At 37.2% G+C, this 19856-nt stretch overlaps 2 protein-coding genes across 2 annotated transcripts; one reads left to right on the top strand and one right to left on the bottom strand.

Annotated features, from left to right (window-relative positions):
- Positions 1 to 1264: 1264 nt before the first annotated feature.
- LOC128209105 (uncharacterized protein C14orf119-like) lies at positions 1265 to 4640 on the bottom strand. Its single transcript, XM_052912960.1, has 3 exons — positions 4598 to 4640; positions 2724 to 2818; positions 1265 to 2356 (listed from the first exon to the last, which is right to left on the bottom strand). The coding sequence occupies exons 2-3, from the start codon at positions 2776 to 2778 to the stop codon at positions 2064 to 2066; spliced, it is 348 nt and encodes a 115-aa protein (XP_052768920.1). The 5' UTR covers positions 2779 to 2818; positions 4598 to 4640; the 3' UTR covers positions 1265 to 2063.
- Positions 4641 to 4699: 59 nt separating this feature from the next.
- LOC128207625 (ribosome biogenesis protein NOP53-like) lies at positions 4700 to 19455 on the top strand. The gene is made up of 14 exons (XM_052910665.1): positions 4700 to 4818; positions 5699 to 5769; positions 10751 to 10835; positions 11225 to 11388; positions 11875 to 11945; positions 12549 to 12644; positions 12991 to 13101; positions 14582 to 14746; positions 14900 to 14955; positions 15135 to 15254; positions 15538 to 15604; positions 17285 to 17364; positions 18434 to 18493; positions 19373 to 19455. Exons 4-14 carry the CDS (start codon positions 11358 to 11360, stop codon positions 19374 to 19376), a joined length of 861 nt encoding a protein of 286 aa, XP_052766625.1. The 5' UTR covers positions 4700 to 4818; positions 5699 to 5769; positions 10751 to 10835; positions 11225 to 11357; the 3' UTR covers positions 19377 to 19455.
- Positions 19456 to 19856: the final 401 nt, after the last annotated feature.

Genomic DNA, 19856 nt, shown 5'->3' with positions numbered 1-19856 from the left:
GCGCCAATTTATTTTAAAAGTCCTCTATTCATGACAAAGTTACAGCCCAGACATAGACAACCATACTGTATATATATATGCATATATGCAGCATTCCATAATGAAAAACCTGTAAGTGAGACCTTGACCTTTGAAGTCAGACTGTGGGTCTTAAATGTGACAAGGCATTTTTATGTACCAAAACATGTGCCAAACAGTTTTGAAATCCCTCTCTACATTACAAGGTTTCAGCCTGGACACAGAAAACAGGACAGAAAGTGCAATTTTAATATCCCCACTATCAGTGGCATAAAATAATAATAATAATATTAATACTTCAGATTCCTACATCATTAGAAATAATATTTATCAAGATGACTATAATTGAACTAGCTGCTAATATGTTATAATATATAACAATTAACAATGATACCATTCAAGGGACTAGACACCAGATGACAAAATTGCAAGAAAAAAAGAAGAATGTCAAAAACTTAAATAAAATTGAGATCGTTGAACAAATCTTACAAACAATTCGATATTTCCTTAAAAAATGTGACGGTATATTTATCTGTACTCATCATGTGACTTTCACATGCTAAAAATACACACTGCTTGGCTTCCCCAAAGAAAAGACATTGCAAGGAAGCCGAATACTGCTGCAAAACAATGTGGACACAAAGCCCTACAGATCAACATTGATGAAATTTATCAATGGAAACTTTTGGGAGAGGTTTACACTGCTGAAAATGAAAGCAAGTTTCAAAATGCTTATTGACAATAAAGTGTGTGAAACGATCACATGACTTGAAAGGTGTTCGGAAAAAACATTCCATGTTTTTTTTAAACTGGAATACCAGGCCGCATGTTGACAAAAATTGATGCTACAAGAATAATAACCCTAACCCATCATGCGTTACAGTATATTTAAACGGGGAAGCGACATGATTATTGCGTTTTTTTATCCTGTAAAATGATGTATTATTGGCCTCATTCTAGCTCGCATTGACAATTCTAGGCTTGTTTTGGGGAAATACTGTATTTGCCGATTTGGGGACCATGTGGTGGCTAGTCCCTTTAATGTTTAGGCCTAAGAATAGAATGTTACATTTTACCATATATTACTATGAAACATGTTTTACACAGAACTGAATGATACAATGATAATAAAAAAATACATATATAAATTGCTTATATGAAATGAATACAATTTAAACACACATTATACGATCACAATATAATGCATTTTGAAAAAATGTAGATTTCAAGTAATAACAGCACAGGATAAAGCTTCTGGTGGCCCATTTTATTGCATTTGAAAAAAAAGAACAACGAACAAAGACTCTTTAAATAAGAACACACATAAAATAAGTTTCTATATAACAAATCTATTAATTTCTCTGATACATGCATGTTCCTGCTATTGCCTCATAAACTCTTTATTTCCATCCAATGGCCATCCAAGTACACCAATGCCAGGCTACTGATGTAATAAAACCAGTCAACAAAAGTAGTTAAAGGTTAAATAATACATTTTTAGAGTGTTGGGCCTTGCAACACATTCAGGTGTTGTATCATTGGTAACATGATTGTTATCCAAGTTTCATGTAAATATTTTGATCATTATTTTTTTTATAAAAATGTTTTTTCTTAAAATTAAAGTTCTTGCATGTATCCTAAAGTGAGATAACACAACTCACAATATAAAGGATTTGTTTCCTTTTATAAACAGACTAGTTTAGGGTATATCAGATTAAAAAAATATTTCTATAATTTGGGGGTTCCAACAGATGATAAATGACAATCCTAAAAAATGGCTGGGGGTATGTCTGAGTATGAGGGATTCATTCCCAAAGCAGGGTAAAGAGGCTAAGACAGCTTTTTAGAATGTTTCCAAAGTCATTCATATTCATTTCAAGGTACTTCATACTGTTTTTGATGCAAATGTCCAAGCAAGAACAATCTACAATGGTCTAAATTTAAAAGCTTGCAATCCTGATTTCAGGATTTAACCTTTTCCTGAACTTTAACCCTCTGATGATTGCTCTAGCAATACGTAACAGTTTTACAATGGACATTTCCTGTCACGTTTCACCTTCCTGATTTTGCAGGGAGATCTGTAGCGAGAGTTGTCTATCAAATTCGTCCACAAAATCGGGGTTCACCTCCCTCAGTTTGATCAAGAAAGTGTTCTTGTCAGCATGTGACCAAGTGTCAAACCACTGTTTAAATAGTTTGATCTGACACTTGAAGATGTTGGGAGGTTTGTCCTGTACGTTCATTGTCTGGAGAGAGTCGAACAGCGAGTCAAGGTGACACGGGATCGCTTTGTCCAGCAGCTCTTTGAGAAAGTCCCGCTGCTGCAGGTGCGACCATTCTGGAAAATTAAAAATGTAAATCATTTTGTTTTAGCTGATATGGCTAAGTGTCATATTAAGCAAAATATTTTTGTATGTTATTCTACAGTTAGTGTACAGATATTCGAGAGCTTACATTCGCATTCTTGATAGCCTCTAAAAAACCAAGATAGTAATCTACCAAACCTTGTGGGTATATGTAGGTTCACACACATTTTGATTTGGTGTGTTGTATTAATATTATGAGATTTAAGTATTGAAAGACTTCTCTGACTACTTCAATGATGATGAAAAACATACTGTTTAATATACCAGTATATATATGGGAAAGTCATGCCAAAGCTATGTTTTCAAAACTTGACATTTATGATTTCTGTAAAACAATACCTGAAAACCAGTGAACAACACACTGTATTTCTTTTTCTGTTGGTGTGAAGGACATCACAATAAACCATTGACCATAACAAGTTTGCACAAGAGACCTGAATAAAAATTAAAAAGGCTAATTAAATAAGAAATGACAATGAACTAAAGATGTAGGCATTTTGTGAGATAACTAATTAAATAAAAAAAAACAAAGAATTATTATCATTATGTATCTATAATGACCATCATATCATAAACATGTATATATAACAAAAATTAATAACAAATCATAACCGTTACATAATTTATGCACCAGTCAATTGTAACCACGGCCCCCCCAGGTCCGGGGGTATACCGGGGATAGCCGGGAAAAAAGGGCCGTGTTTTTACTTTCCAGGTGCCCCCGCAGGGCCGGGTGACCGCCGTGGTTTTGTCATAGCCAAATTTAGCGGAGATTGGGCCTTATATAGAGTCTCTGGGGTGAGGGGGCATTTGGCCGGGGTTTAACCATCAGTTTGTCCCCGCAGGGCGGGGATTTTGCCCGGGGTTGGCTGGACCGAAAGTCAAGGTCCCGGCTATTCCACGGACCTGGGGGGGGGGGGGGCGTGGTTACAATTGACTAGTGCATTAGAGTCATTGCATGCTTATTCATTTTGCCACCATCATTTAAATGTATAAATACTTTTTGCATGGTGTGGTCCAACAGACGTAACCAGATTAACAGCTAGTCAACATACACATCAACATAGTGTTAAAACCTACTATATAGCTACAGATAGTGTCTTTTTGACAATTAAAACAAATATCAAAATGTATCAAAATGTTTCCCTAATGCTTAAGGCAATGGGTGCAAAAGACTCGTTGACGGCCATTTGGGTGGACAAATTTCTATGGCAAAATCCATGGCCACCTTTCAGCCTTATAAAATGTACAAGTTAAATGTACCAGAGTTGCATTCTATGTCAGTGGTATGAGTGCACCAAGGCACCTGCAAAGACCACTAGCAGATCGGGGGGGGGGGGGGGGGGGGCTATCCCAGGTATACCCTGGGACCTGACAATTGACTGGTGCATAATATTACCTATGTTTTCCTGTTTATTTATATCAGTAAATGTACATGTAAACCACTATTGACTAGGAGTAGGAACATGTAATAGACTAATACCAAACATTTTATTATACATGTACATAGGTCTCTAACGGTCCGCTGTAGGCGGATGTGCGTTCATAATATTCCGTATAAAACGGAAGTACGTTCGTAGTACGTATGTTAACTTGGTAATATGCAAATTAGCAAAGCCGGGGATCTGTAAGAATAGAGAAGTTAGTGTATATAAAGACCAGTGGACCTCTTCAGGGTCGAGCATGCTTTTCCATGAAGGGATCTGCTGGTGTTTGTTTGGCTCGCACGTTACAAATGGTGGCAGCGGTGGGATAATGACAACTGCCAGAACGGAGTTGCCTTACCCATAACTTAAGATTCCCAGTCTAAGACTCGGGACGAATCTTCTTGGAGGGGAAAGTAATGTAACGGTCCGCTGTAGGCGGATGTGCGTTCATAATATTCCGTATAAAACGGAAGTACGTTCGTAGTACGTATGTTTACTTGGTAATATGCAAATTAGCAAAGCCCGGGATCTGTAAGAATAGAGAAGTTAGTGTATATAAAGACAAGTGGACCCCTTCAGGGTCGAGCATGCTTTTCCCTGAAGGGATCTGTTGCCAGTGTTGGTGTTTCATTGACGTCGCACGTTACAGACCTGTCCTCGTTTATATTCAATGATTGTAATGAGAAAGCTTTTAATAGGCCAATATATTTGAAACAGTGAGCTATAAAATCAGTTAGAACAAAAGCCAAAACAACCATTATTGAATTAAAACTAAAAAAAACTTACGCAGGTTTGAACAAAAATGAAATAAAAGAGCTAATGTGGCGGACAACAGTTCCTAAAGAAAACTGTTGAGTATTGTCTGCTACCTTCGAAAATGCAGCAGAACGTGGGACAGTCACAAAACGTTCTCGTCTCGGTAAAAATAAGAAAAAGGCGTGGAGAAAAGTTGATATTAATGATGTAGAGGAAGCTTTAGAAGACGAGAGACTACAGGAAAGAACCGGGTATGTGTCAATCCTTTAACCTTTTGTTCTCTTGAAAGTTGATTATTACTTCGGATACTCGAAACATTTCGGATAACAAACGAGTTAAAGCCCTTTCACTAATGTATGCATATACAAATGTAGAGTGTTCGAAACCTTACAAATTGTCAGTTTTAAAAAATCTTTATCTTAAATGAAAAAGTGGCAAATGAGAAATGCATGTGAACTGTGATTTGCTATTCCATGACTTTTCAGACTCGCGCGTACTGTAGTTTACCCCTAACAAGTATAAACCATTCTAAGCCATCACAATATTTTAATCATATATGCTTTTATCAGTATCTTTCGATTACATGTTTGTGTAATAATTGTTTTATCAAAAAAATAGATATTTTATGGAAATAAAAGTATACATTAAAAAACAATTATGTCATTTATTTGTATCACTATTTTTAGTTTTTTTACATGTAATGTATGAGCTAATAAATATGGAATGGATTTTTCTTTTGAAAGTGACTTTTGATAAGTTATTTCTCTAAAGTTGCATTAAATAGTGAAGAATTTCTAAATCTATGATTAACACTGTTTTCTAGCTAATATGTAAGGGTTCATGTGTGCTTGACCATGAATAATAGATGTATGGAAGTATTGCCATATTAAAATCATAAAAAAAACATATTGACTGTACTTGGTGCATTGGCCAATCGAGACCCTCAATGTAATTTCAAGTGTTTATTTTTGCATTACTTATGCCAAGGGTGAACCACAATATATGCTGACCTTCACTGTAACACTTTCTCTAGGACAGAATCAATGCTGTGAAAATCATTTTTAAATGCAAAGGATATGCCATTGCAATTAATTATTTCTGTACTCAAATGTGTTTCCATTTGTGTTGTAGAGGACTGCTTGAGAAGAAGGAAGATGCTTCTTTGTTTTATGTGGATAAGAGTGTGTCACTGCTGGATGTTGGTAAGATCATGTTATTTAATTTGAATGATATTCTTGATAATAAATATGTATATTAGCTTGTCTTTTGGTTTTACGGCCCTTCCTGACCTGGTCACGTACAGATTGTGATTGATACATGGAGAGGAAGTACTGCCAATTAGAGGGCTTTCCGAATCTTTGATGTCAGACTGGGTGGGTGTTTGACCAAAAGGCATTTCCTGTATTTCTGGCTCTGAAAATTGACCATGGCAGGGCTCATTGGTCTTCAATAGATCCCGCCTATTTCGTGTGCACATAGACCCATCTGGGCACTGACCAGTGTATGATCTTAAATTTAACTTGTCAACTACAGTGGCTGGTCTCCAAGTTTTATTTAATTGTTGGATCATTGTATTTTCTCCATATGTTAAGGGCTCTAGTGACCTTGCTTGTCTGTCATAATATTTCTTCCCCTTCTGTTTGTTATCTTGAATACCCTGCCTGACTATATTAGGAGATATCACCTTGGGCATCAGATTTTCGTTAGATGTTGGGAGGATAGAGCGCAATTGTCTGGCCATGTTTAACTGCGCAGGGCAATACCCTGACTCAAGAGGGGTGGTCCGGTATTCTAATATGCCAATAAAAGGATCACGCCCAGCTTCCTTAGCCTTTGTAAGGAGTTTCTTACAAACTGACACATATTTCTCACCTAGACCATTTGACTGACTGTGATAGGGACTAATTGTCTGGTGATTGAAGTCCCATTCTTTTGCAAAATCAGCGAACTCCTGAGAGATATAACAGGGACCACCATCAGATATAACCTTCTCACTAATTCCCCATCTGGCCATTATGCCTTTCATTCTGTTTATGACCGTGGTGCTTTTCATATTGGGCAATTCCTTGACCTCAAAATACCTGCTATAGTAATCCACTATCAGAAGATAGTTCCTGTTTTCCCAGGTGAATAGATCAGTGCCTATAATTTGCCATGGATAATCAGGAATCTCAAGGGGAATTAATGGCTCCTTTGGGTTTGAGTTTCTGTGTTTTAAACAGGTGTTGCATTTTAACACAAGATTGGTAATATCGGCCGATATTCCTGGCCAAAACATAACATCCCGGGCCCTTCTGAGACATTTCTCAACTCCCATGTGACCTGTGTGAATGAGTTCAAGCATCTGAGACTGCATTGATTTGGGGATGATTATTTTATTTCCTTTCATGACTAACCCATCAATAGTAGTTAACTCATCACGGAAATTCCAGAAGGGCATTATCTGGGACGGACACATTTTTCTAGAGGTTGGCCAACCTTGAAGTATAGTCTGTTTCAACAATACTAAAGTCTCACCTTGACTTGTTTTGTCCTTCAATTCATTCAATTTTCTGTCAGATACAGGTAAATGAGACATAACCATAAATTATGTACCTGCATGTCCATGCCTTGTGACAATTCAGGGAACGTTTCATTTAGAAAGTTCCTGCTCAGTGTGTCTGCAACTGGTACTTGTTTGGATGGATAATGTTTGATGTCAAGATCATATTTCTGTAGCTGTAGTAGCATACACTGCAATCGTGCAGCAGCTGTGTTTATTGATTTTTTTGAAAATAGAAACTAACGGCAAATGATCAGTTTGCACGTTGACTTTGTGACCATAAACAAAATGGTGGAACCGCTTGCAGCCGAACAAAATAGCAAACATTTCCTTCTCAATTTGTGCGTAATTGACCTCAGTTTGTGTGAGTGATTTTGATGCATATGCAAGTGGCTTCCCGTCTTGCATTATTGTTGCTCCGAGACCAAACTTGGAGGCATCAACTTGCAATGTTAATGGCTTGCTTTTGTCATAATAGGATGACCTGATTCGGGTCTGTGATGATTTGTTTCATTTTGTCAAATGCATCACTTTGTGCAGTTTCCCAACAGAATTCAACTTCTTTAGACAGTAATTGTCTCAGAGGGGCTGTTACATCTGCCAAGTTTGGGGCAAATCTAGACAGATAGTTTACCATACCTAATATGGTTTCAAGTTCTGATTTATTTTTGGGTGGCTTCATTTTCTGTATAGCCTCTGTCTTTGAGGTTGATTTTTTCAAACCTTCTGATGTGAGAAGGTGACCAAAGTAGTCTACTTCTGATACCCCGACCTCGAGTTTGGTTTCGTTAAAACGAATTCCTTCATCATGAGACCTCTTTAGGACTGCTCTAAGATTGGAGTCATGTTCCTTTCTAGATGACCCATACACTAGTATGTCATCCGCGATGACAGCTACGCCACTAAGACCTTCAAGACAAGCATCAATCTTGACTTCAGACCAAAGGGAACTCGGACATATCGGTACATTCCATATAAGGTGTTAAAACATGTAAGGAACGATGACTCTCTCTCAAGTTTCAATGCCCAATAACCACTCCTAGCATCAAGCTTTGTGAAGTACTTTGCGCCTGAAAGCTGAGGCAATATATCATCCAGAGTTCGTAAAGGGTAATGTGGACGTTGAATGGCCTTATTCAAGTCACGCGGATCCAGACATATACAAATTTTGCCATTCGCTTTTTCGGCAATGACCATTGAACTAACCCAGTCAGTGGGTTCATTGACCTTTTCGATGACACCTAATGACTCCATGCGGAGTAACTCATCCTTGACTTTTTCTTGTAATGCTATAGGGACCTTTCTTGGGGGATGCACCACAGGCTGGACAGTGTGATCAATGTGAATCTTGCATTCACCGACTAGCAGACCAATGCCATCAAACACTTCCTTGTATTCCTTTAATACCATGTCCTTACCTTTAATACCATGTCCTTAGTGAGGGGGTTGACCTGGGAATCTGACATAACTGTGTATGTGAGATTTATGAGTTCAAAGTCAAGGGATGATTGAAGACTTAGCAAAGGACTTGAATGTGTGTCAACTACGTGAAAGTAAACATCCTTTCTTTGGCCAGTTCCAGGATGATTACACCTTAAAGTAATGCATCCCTTTACATTTAACATGCTTCCGTCATAGGCTGAAAGCTTTGAATATGAAGCTTCCAGAACTGACTTTACGCCTATGTCTCTAAAGGTTTTGTATGGCAATATATTCACTTGACTACCAATATCAATCTTGAACTGTACGGACAAATTGGAAGGACCTACCTTGAACTCTGCAAACACCTGCCCATTCCTAACAGTGGACTCCACATTGTCAATCACTAAATCCTTGAAATCGTGAGTACAAGAATTGTCATTGTCAATAACTTCATTTACACTTCTACACACTGATGCAAAGTGGTTCCATTTTTGACATTGTTTTCCCTTTGCGGGACACTGGTGTTGACGTTGGTGTTTCCGCCCACAATTTTGGCAAGTCCGGGTAACGTCTTCTCCCAAAGTGACGCGCTGTTGTCTTCTCTTCTCCAACTGGCCTGAGGAATTGTGACCAGGCTGGCCTGAGGTGTTATGACCAGTAACCCTTCTTGAATGAACCACATTAATGGCTGCTCCTTGCGATGGTGCCTGCATTTCCCGCAGTTGTGCTTGAGCATATTCAAAGCTTTGACATATTTGAATAGCCTTGCTCATGGTCAAATTTTCTCCCATATTAATGAGTTTTTCTCGGATTTTTTGTGATAATATTCCAAACACAATCCTATCCCTGATCATGTCTTCACTGTCCTCATAATTGCAATCCTTCACCATTACTCTCAATTTGGTCAAGAATTCTTCAAAAGAAAGTTCTCCCTGTGTCATATTGTTGAAACGATACCGTGCAAAAACGGGGTTGATCGTTGGCTGTAGGGGTTTTGTAATCGCTTCACAAATTGCTGACAAATGTTCTGTGTCGGACGCTGACAGTTCTAGTGTTTTGTACAGGTCCCAACCCTTTTCACCCATCCAAAGTTGCAAATAGGTGATCAATGTGTACATCCTCATCCTGCCCTTTAAGTGGACCCTTAAAAATAAGCTCACAGTGCTCTGTGAACTTCTTCCAAGCTTCCGGAAGATTTAAGCTATTCCAATCCATGCACGGTGTTGGAACACCACTTAACTCCATTCTCACAGTGAACAGTTTATTAGATGCTTAAGCTATTAATTAACGATCCAATGTTAAAAATAATCCACATTTAATACTATATGAGCGATGAGTTCTTTTCTGACACCATGTTATGTTATGAAGAACGACTGCATGTGTTCTAACTATTTATTATTGATACATATGATATTGGTGAGGATGGTACAGCTCTGACTGCTAGAGATAAACTGACCGCCTGTGTTGGCTGGCTGGCCTTATCATACCAGGTGAACTATAAATGGAGGGAGGAATTAATTCATTGCCGTATAATGTTACATTTTGTTTTGAAGAAAAAGAATCGGGGTTATTGGGATAGCCTTGGTGTTGTTTGCAGTGTAGTTGTCATTGTGATTATAGTGCAAAAAACAATACTTTGGCCATAACTAAAATTACATTCAAGATATTTAAATGAAACCTGGTGCATATGTTGTCAGAGACAAAGAGGATCTGTCAAGAGTCGTCATATAATAAACAATTTCATTCAAAGAGTTCAGGAAATTGGTTAGTAAGCTTGTCTTTTGCAAGCTTACTAACTTTTTTTCCTGACAAGTTGAATAAATTTGTGTGTTATAATATGATGACAAGTGTCTGATTCTTTTTATCTCATGCTTTTTTTTACAGTAAAAATATCAAAAAAGACCTACTTGTTTACCTGTGCTGATGATGAGCAAAACCCACAAACTGACAAAGCAATGCCATGTCCTGTGCTACATGCATGGCAGAGTTTTGCCACTTGTTTATGTGAAAGAAAAACACATAATAGAACCGCATGTGCTTTATATCATTGGTACTTTTCTTTTCACTCCTCTGTTTGAGGTAATTTCTATAAAAAAAGGTTTCTTTCACTTTATTTCAATTTTTATTTCTATTTGTACTTTCAGAGTCCTTTTTGCATAGCATTGAAATGTGTTGGAATTGGAATTTTTAAATAATAACATTTTTTTATTCACTTTCAGATAAGCCAAAACAGTCTAACAAACGCAAAGCTCAAGAAAAGCTGAAAGAAATAGAAGTTGCATTACAGCCACCACCCCCAAAAAGGTCAGAGATTGGCATAGCTCTTCTTTATTTGTTATTTGTATTTGTATTATATATTTGTTAATAAATAAGTGATTTCATATTGGCCCTGTTATTTGTCCGAGCGCAACAAATTTTTGGCCAGAAAAGATAATTCCTTTTATTCAGAGTTTCTTTATATCCAGAGTACTTTATATTTATATTTTTTAGGAAAATCGGGCCAAAAATATTTGTTTTATATCCAGAGTTTGGTTATATGGGAAATTTACTGTATATAAGTTTTCACTGTGGGTTATAAGTATTGTCTACAGTAAACTTTCACAGTGTTCCCAGGCTGTTAAGATCAAACTACTTTAAGCATATGTAAGGGTACCAAGTTAACTGTGGTATCATCATTCCCATTTCACTCTCAGGAAGGACAAGCGTGCTCGTGCTGTGATTGACCGGGAGCGGAGTGGACAGCCTACACTGACCCAGAAAGACTCAATAGAGAAGAGGAGGGCAGCCAAGCAACAGAGTTATGCACGCACCAGAAACCGGGTGAAAATGCCGATCGCTGATGTTGATATCTGGGCAGGTACTGTATAAGATATTAATAAAATATGTTTTCATTGCTCTTTCACTAGTTCAATTACAATTAAAGGCAGGTTGATGCAAAAAAACATATTTTTTTTATGCATTATCATGTGCTACTCATATGCCTTTAATGATCAAAACAAAAAAGCATATGATTTGTATAGAGATAAAAAACATTAGCAATATGTTGCCTCTTTTTTAACTGGGGAATCTGTGGTCACGTAGCTATTGATTAAACAAAAAGAATTGAACACAAATCCTATGCTTTTTTGTTTACAATCATTTAAGTAAAAAATACATTAAAAATATAAAAAAATGCATGATCCTACATGTGCCTTTAAGGCATTCTGGTGTGTAAGTTTAAGGAATGTTCTTATTAAAAACATTTATTTATGTTAAGTTGTCCGTCTAATAACAGATTCTCGTCCAGATCATAATTGCATAATTGAAATTCATCTATTATTTCATAATACTAATTGTTCTTTAGCAGAGCAGCTAACTGACAGTAAACCAGATGATGACCACTTTCTCACAGTTACCAAAAAAAAGAGAGTAAAGGTAATTTTGTTTAAAAAAAACAACATACATTGTTTAGTTGCCTAGTTTTCCTGTGGTTTCATTAAAGAAATAACAAGTGATATTAATGTTTTTTTTTCTTTAAGCTTGTTTGTTTTTCAAAGAAAAAAGTTGAATTATAATCATAATGTTTGAGTACACATGTGACCAGTGAGTGTTTTGACAAAACACAGACAATACACAGGTGTAGCAAGGCCCATAACTCTGGCTATAGACAAGTTGTGCCCTAGATCCATTGAGAAAAACAAAAAAGCTTTCGCAAGCTTATAGTTAAATGAACTACTTGTATGTAAGTAGAATTTACAAAAATATGTCCATTTGTGTCTTATTATTTCAACAACTATTATTCCTGTAAGACTGCCAAACAAGGTGATTATTACTAAAAAAAAAATTTAATTACATTGCATGACTTATGCGTGTTTTGTTTTTATACTTAAAAAAATACAAATAAAAAATAAAGTCAGTACAGATTTTGAAATGGAAATGGAAATAACACAAATTATATCAAGATATGACTCGATTTTACATATATATATATATATATATATATAAATATTAATATAATTTTCCCTCACTGTTGTGTAGGCCCCTGCACGCCTGACAAAGTCGGTGTCAGATGTGCCAGCAGTGGAGACCCCCCACCCTGGGGCTTCCTACAACCCAGCGTTCGATGAATATCAGGTGGGTATGAGAACAACACTGAAGTAGCGAATAAAAGAAACATGTTTTGTTATTGTACACAAAATTGAAGTTTTCTCAAAGAATAGCTTTTTCTAATTTAAAAAAATGATATGACAGATCAATGATCAGGATTTTGTGACATTTGCTTTCTGTGGAATAGCTTCTCTTAAATATGTTTTATTAAATTTTGGAAGCGAATATGTTTATTCATAAATATTAATGTCCATTGAATTTGATAAAATACAAGTACTGTAATAACTTATCTTTATGGTTGCAAATTTATATGAAAATATAACTTTCCTCCTGTGTTTCACCCCCATCATTTGATTACCATGTTTATCTGCAGGCTCTCCTGAAGAAGGCCAACAGTCGCGAGATGGGACGGCAACGGGATGAGGAACGGATAAAACGAGCCCTTGATGAGAAATTCCCTGACGCAAGTGAGGCACCAACAGAGGTAGGCAGAGTTAGATGTAGACCATGTAGAACATATGTTTCATATTGTATAGATTTTTCAAGTTGTTTTAATCATGTGACAGGGAGTCTGAAGCTAGCGTTAGAACTGTATTATTTTGTATGATGGTGAGTATCACATCCCAATTATTTCATGTTGTGTCACTGGCACTGTACAACCATATAGATTACAAGTTAGGTTCCACTCGATGTCTGAATATAGATTACCAGTTAGGTTTCACTGGATGTCTGAATATAGATTACCAGTTAGGTTTCACTCGATGACTGAATATAGATTACAAGTTAGGTTTCACTCGATGTCTGCATGTAGATAACAAGTTAGGTTCCACTCGATGTCTGAATATAGATTACCAGTTAGGTTTCACTGGATGTCTGAATATAGATTACCAGTTAGGTTTCACTCGATGTCTGCATGTAGATTACCAGTTAGGTTCCACTCGATGTCTGAATATAGATTACCAGTTAAGTTTCACTGGATGTCTGAATATAGATTACCAGTTAGGTTTCACTCGATGTCTGCATATAGATTACCAGTTAGGTTTCACTCAATGTAAAGATATAGATTTCCAGTTTGTTTCACTCGATGTCTGCATGTAGATTACCAGTAAGGTTTCACTTGATGTCTGCATGTAGATTACCAGTTAGGTTTCACTTGATGTCTGCATGTAGATTACCAGTTAGGTTTCACTCGATGTCTGCATATAGATTACCAGTTAGGTTTCACTCGATGTCTGCATGTAGATTACCAGTTAGGTTTCACTCGATGTCTGCATGTAGATTATCAGTTAGATTTCACTCGATGTCTGCATGTAGATTACCAGTTAGGTTTCACTTTATGTCTGCATACATGTAGGTTACCTGTTATGTTTCACTCAATGTCTGCATGTAGATTACCAGTTAGGTTTCACTCAATGTAAAGATATAGATTTCCAGTTTGTTTCACTTGATGTCTCCATATAGATTACCAGTTAGGTTTCACTTGATGTCTGCATATAGATAACCAGTTAGGTTTCACTTGATGTCTGCATGTAGATTACCAGTTAGGCTTCACCGGATGTCTGCATATAGTTTGCCATCACCCGATGTCTGCATGCAGATTACCAGTTAGGCCTCACCCAATGTCTGCATGTAGATTGCCAGTTAGGCTTCTGATGTCTGCATCTAGATTGCCAGTTAGAGTTCACCCGATGTCTGCATGTAAATTGCCAGTTAGGCTTCACTCGATGTCTGCATGTAGATTGCCTTTTAGGCCTCAACTGATGTCTGCATGTAGATTACCAGTCAGGCTTAACCTGATGTTTGCATGTAGGTTGCCTTTAAGGCCTCAACCGATGTCTGCATGTAGATGATCAGTTTGGCTTCACCCAAGTCTGCATGTAGATTGCCAGTTAGGATTCATCCGATGTCTATTTGAGTCTCATATTTAGTCCATTATTTGAATGATAAACATATTTCCCCTTCAGGTGACAACTCTCCAGGAGATGTCAGCGGGGCTGTTTGAGGGTGTTGACAGTGATGAGGAGACCCCTGACCCCGATATTTCTAACCTGTCTGTCAACCCACCGATCCGTAGAGAACACAAGAAAGATGAACGACGGAGGAAAAAAGAGAAAGCAAGAAAACAGAAGGTAGTGCTATACATAAAAAATATCTTCTTCTATTTGAGTGTTAATCTGTCTTATTGAATGATCTTCATCTGTATTTTCAAATATTTCATACTCCTAAATCTTTATGGTAGGTTTATTGTTCAGCATTGGACTGTGTTTTCTTTCTTATTTTAGCTCAAAGAAAAGGAAAATCTTAAGGAAAAGAGGAAGAAAGATAACAACATTTTCAGGTAAGAATTTTTTTGTTTTAGCAGTACATTTCAATTACAAAGTATGTGCACCAATATGATTGATAGTGTAAGGGTTAGGCTTCAATCTGGTATAACATGTATTATGTATTCGCAGTGTTGCCAGCTAAACAATGATTATGTTTCCTATTACATGACTAGTATGAGCCCTTGTTTTGCAGGTTGAAGTCCATCAAGGCAGAAATACGAAAAGAGACTGAGGAGGCTGGGAAGAAGGCAGAGGAGCGGGCAGAGAAACGAACGCGTGATGGGATGCGGACACGCCGCCTTGCTAAAACAAAGTAAGCCTCTCTGTCTTAATATTACAGAAACATTCAACAGTCAAACTTTTGCAATAGTGTTTTGACTGCTTCTTATTTTCAGACCTGTCAGCTTCTGTACATGTACTTGTATCTGTAAGGATGTTATCCATTATTAGTTTACACACTTTGACATGAAATCAGCTGCATTCACACCATTGGTTGAAGTTTTGGCAATTTCTGATTATATTCAAACACACCATGAAATATAAGATGTGACACACTCTGTAGTATTAACCACAATGAATGGAGCATGTGTTTGCAGGTTTGAGGAGCCGGATATGGAGGTGAAGTTGAGTGACGAGCTGGTGGGATCTCTCCGCGAACTGCGGGTAGGTCAGACAGTCTGGCATGTAAACAATCATGTACATTCATGACCTGTATTGCATGATACATTGTACAATGGTTTATAAGTGTGGTTCCAGTTTTCAGCTCATCTGTTATTCAAAGAAAAGATCAAGGTGTCATAGCTTAGTGTTGTTGTCATTGTCTGCTTTGTCAGCGTCAGGGTGTTCAAATACTTTAACCTTTTCTGAAACCATTCATGATATTCAAATGAAAATAAATGTACATATTGCATGAGACAATAAACACATTCGTATGAAGGCCAATAACTATTGCTGCATCCATTGTTTAGTTATGTCCCTTGATAAGTTAAAGAAGTCATGCAAGACTATGACATAGCCATAACTTATTAACTGCTCAAGTTATTCATATGGAAATTAGTACACAAGTTACTAGTTATAACATGTACACGTATAGTGAAACATATACAGTAAAACTGGGATCGCTCGAGGACGCCGGGGACCGAGCCAAAACCTCGAGGGAATCGATGTTTCGAACGACCCGAATTTCAATTTTCCAGTCTGTTATGAAATATCTTTCAGTGCATTTTAAGTTTGAAGTCGTCAAACCGACTGTTTACTAAGACACCGATTATGTGTTGCGTTGTCGAAATCGCTGATATGTTTAAAGGCTGTCGTATACTAGATGTATACTAAATGTAAAAGAAATATCAATAAATGAATAAATGGAAATGTTTATTTTTACAGAATTGCCCTATTGCAAAGCAAGAAGGAATTCTTTTCAGAAATTCGGATGTTGAATCGATATAGAAGTGTTAATTCATATTTTTATTACTCATTTACATTTCTCACAATTAACTTCTCATAATTATCTTCTCAAATGCCCTTATCAACTACTGTCCTGCGTAAACAGTGATAAACGGTTTTTCACATCTTATCAAATTGCCTTTTAGAACTGTCATTGCAATTTTTACAACTTGGGGAAAAAACACCTACCAATTGTTTGTGTTTTGGAACATGCATTCGGGGAAAAATTTGAAGTTATGACCTTGAGGGAGCCATAAGGTTTTGTGCAAGGCTTGTGTACTTTGGACCGACTGTTTTTTGCTCGACTCCTCGACATATTTAGGTTTCAATGCAGCGTAGATGTATTTTCCCGTATATGAAATAGATGGAATATAGTTGGGGGCCAAGCTCCGACCTCGAGGGACTGCTGGTTCTCGAATAACCGCTTGTTCGAACTACTGCAGCTTTACTGTAACTGAAACTGATAATTAATGTTCAAGAAATGCACCTTCATAGATAAAAAAAAGTCATTCAAATGCTAAATTGATCACAACTTAATAACCCTACAAGGTATTGACATGGTTCTTGGTAGACCTATTATCCCTGTATAAATGTACATGTGTTGCAAGGCTTCATTAATCGTTGAGTTATCCTCCTTTTTGGACTCAAAAACAACAGAGAAGTCTAATAATTCCTTTGGTGGCGTTTGTCTTTTCAGAATGCTTAGGGAAACAAAAGTAGAAACACCATTGTCACAACTTCATAATCATATAATTTTAGAAAAAACATCTTTATTCTAAATTATTTGGTTTTACCTATATGAAGTACCACGAAAAGTACATCAGTATTGGACCAAATATCGCATTTGGGTGGTACCTAATACCTTAGGCAAACATGAGATCTCCTGTTGTTATATTTCAGCCAGAGGGTCACTTGCTGATCGACAGGTTCCAAAGTTTGATGAAGCGGAACAAGCTGGAGCCGCGTGGAGCTCCTGGCAGGTACTGGGTGTTTAGTTTTATATCAGGTTGTAGTGATAATAGGAAGGGATGTGAACAGTTATGTATAAACAGAATTATTGTTTTTTGTTGGAAATATGATTCTTAAATAACACTTCTAATAAGACATATACATTTATTTAGCTTGTCTGCCTCTACTTTCTTCAAAAGCAGAAAGGCTAACGTTGTCATGGCCTTGTTTACTTTGTCATGGTTGTTGTGCCAAAATCCATTCAAGATACTGAAATAAAACTGGTTACACTTGTTGCCAAAGACAATATGTGCAAGAATAGCAAGGGGCATAACTCTGGCTTTAATAGATGAACTTGTTGAATTATGTATCTTTTTTACTAATACAAAAACTGACAAGCGTTGTAATTTGCTTCTCGGCGTACTTGTTGTTGTCTTAATCGTGACTGCATTAGCACCGCGGCGCACTTGTTGTCGTCAAAATCATGACTGCATTAGCACCATGGCGCGCTTGATGTTGTCACAATCATGACTGCATAAGCACTGCGGCACACTTGATGTTGTCACAATCATGACTGCATTAGCACCGCGGGGCACTTGTTGTCGTCACAGTCATGACTGCATTAGCACGGTGGCGCACTTGATGTCGTCACAATCATGACTGCATTAGCACGGTGGGGCACTTGTTGTAGTCACAATCATGACTGCATTATCATGGTGGGGCACTTGTTGTCGTCACAATCAAGACTGCATTAGCACCGCGGGGCACTTGTTGTCGTCACAGTCATGACTGCATTAGCACGGTGGCGCACTTGATGTCGTCACAATCATGACTGCATTAGCACGGTGGGGCACTTGTTGTCGTCACAATCATGACTGCATTATCATGGTGGGGCACTTGTTGTCGTCACAATCAAGACTGCATTAGCAGGGCGGCGCACTTGTTGTCATCATAAACATGACTGCATTAGCACCGCGGTCTTGTCGTCATAATAATGACTGCATTAGCAGGGCTGCGCACTTGTTATCACCATAATCATGACAACATTAGTTCAATTAGATTTCATCAGACATTGCAGTCTTGTAAATTTATGTTTTTCAGAAAGCAGAAGCGAAAGTACAAACCTAAAGTGTTTGAGAAGAAATCTCACAAGGATGTTAAGTAAGTTTAATATTTTTCTCTGCTGTACAATAGAGACATCAGAACACAATTATGTTTTTTCATTTGTTCAAACTGATGACTTGTGTCTTTGATCTGTTGTTGCTTTTTTGAAAAAAAAATATTTTTTTTGAGAAAAAGTCCTTGTTATTAAATTATATATATAATAATATGTGATATGTCGCTTGTAGTGGGTGTGGAATTTTGGGAGTCAAGTAGGTGGTTTTGGCATAACAAGTTAGCATTGAAATGTAGGTAGCTTATGTGAAAACTAAGCTTGGGATGGCTTGTTGGGTCGTAGCATCAAGTTGAAGGTAGCTGCTATTAACAATAGAACAATAGATCTATGATTTCTACTCAAGTACTTAAATTGTAAATAATTTAGCATTAAAACTCTGTATATATTCAAGCTTATGTGATGATATACATTACATTTGAAGTTAATGGAATCAAGCTCAAGGTGGCTGTAAGGTAGAAAATGATTTAAGCTAAATAGCCTTTGTTAGAATTGTATGGTGGTGAAATATATTGTGTATTAAACTTTGTAACTTAATTTCTGGGGGGTCAGTATGCTGATAGTCGAAATAGCCGTTACCATTACTCAAACAAAATGTTTTCTGTTTGAAATGAAACTTTTAACAGCAATTTCATATGAAGTTGTACTTTTAGGATAATATAACATGTTGTAGATAGTATTTGGGGTCACTGCTTGTATTGAATGTGCCGTATGTACTGATTGCACTTATTAAACACCTGGTTTTGTTGCATTGCAGCATTTCTGGTTTAAATAATACAGTTATTTGTATAAACAAGTGATTTCAATACTTTATCCAAAAAATAAATTAGTATGAATTTGTCAGTATGGTTGGCTTCTTTTTTCAGGTGACCAGACTGTCTACGCTGTCTTCTGTATTGTTGCTGTTTGTGTATAATAAATGATAAAAGAAAATAAACAGTTATTTCAGTTTTGGTTCAATCTGTTCATCTTACCATTTTCCTTATCCTCCCTATGAAATTAAAGGATATTAATGGCATTTAAGAAATACATTCTACTCATACATTCTACTCATCAGAATCTATTGTGTAGTAATGCCTGTATAGGCCCTTCATTATGGACCGATTCCTGTTAAGGTCACTGCTAGGTCCAGGGTATGAGCCCTGCATTTTAGACAAAGTCGATCAAGGCCACTACTAGGTCCAGGGTATGTGCCCTTCATGGTAGACAGTCAAGGCCACTGCTAGGTCCAGGGTATGAGCCCTGCATTGTAGACAGTCGGTCAAGGTCACTGCTAGGTCCAGGGTATGAGCCCTGCATTGTAGACAAAGTCGGTCAAGGCCACTGCTAGGTCCAGGGTATGAGCCCTGC

This window comes from Mya arenaria, chromosome 11, assembly GCF_026914265.1.
Source record: "Mya arenaria isolate MELC-2E11 chromosome 11, ASM2691426v1".
Taxonomy (NCBI): domain Eukaryota; kingdom Metazoa; phylum Mollusca; class Bivalvia; order Myida; family Myidae; genus Mya; species Mya arenaria.
This window is presented reverse-complemented; position numbering and strand designations above follow the sequence as displayed.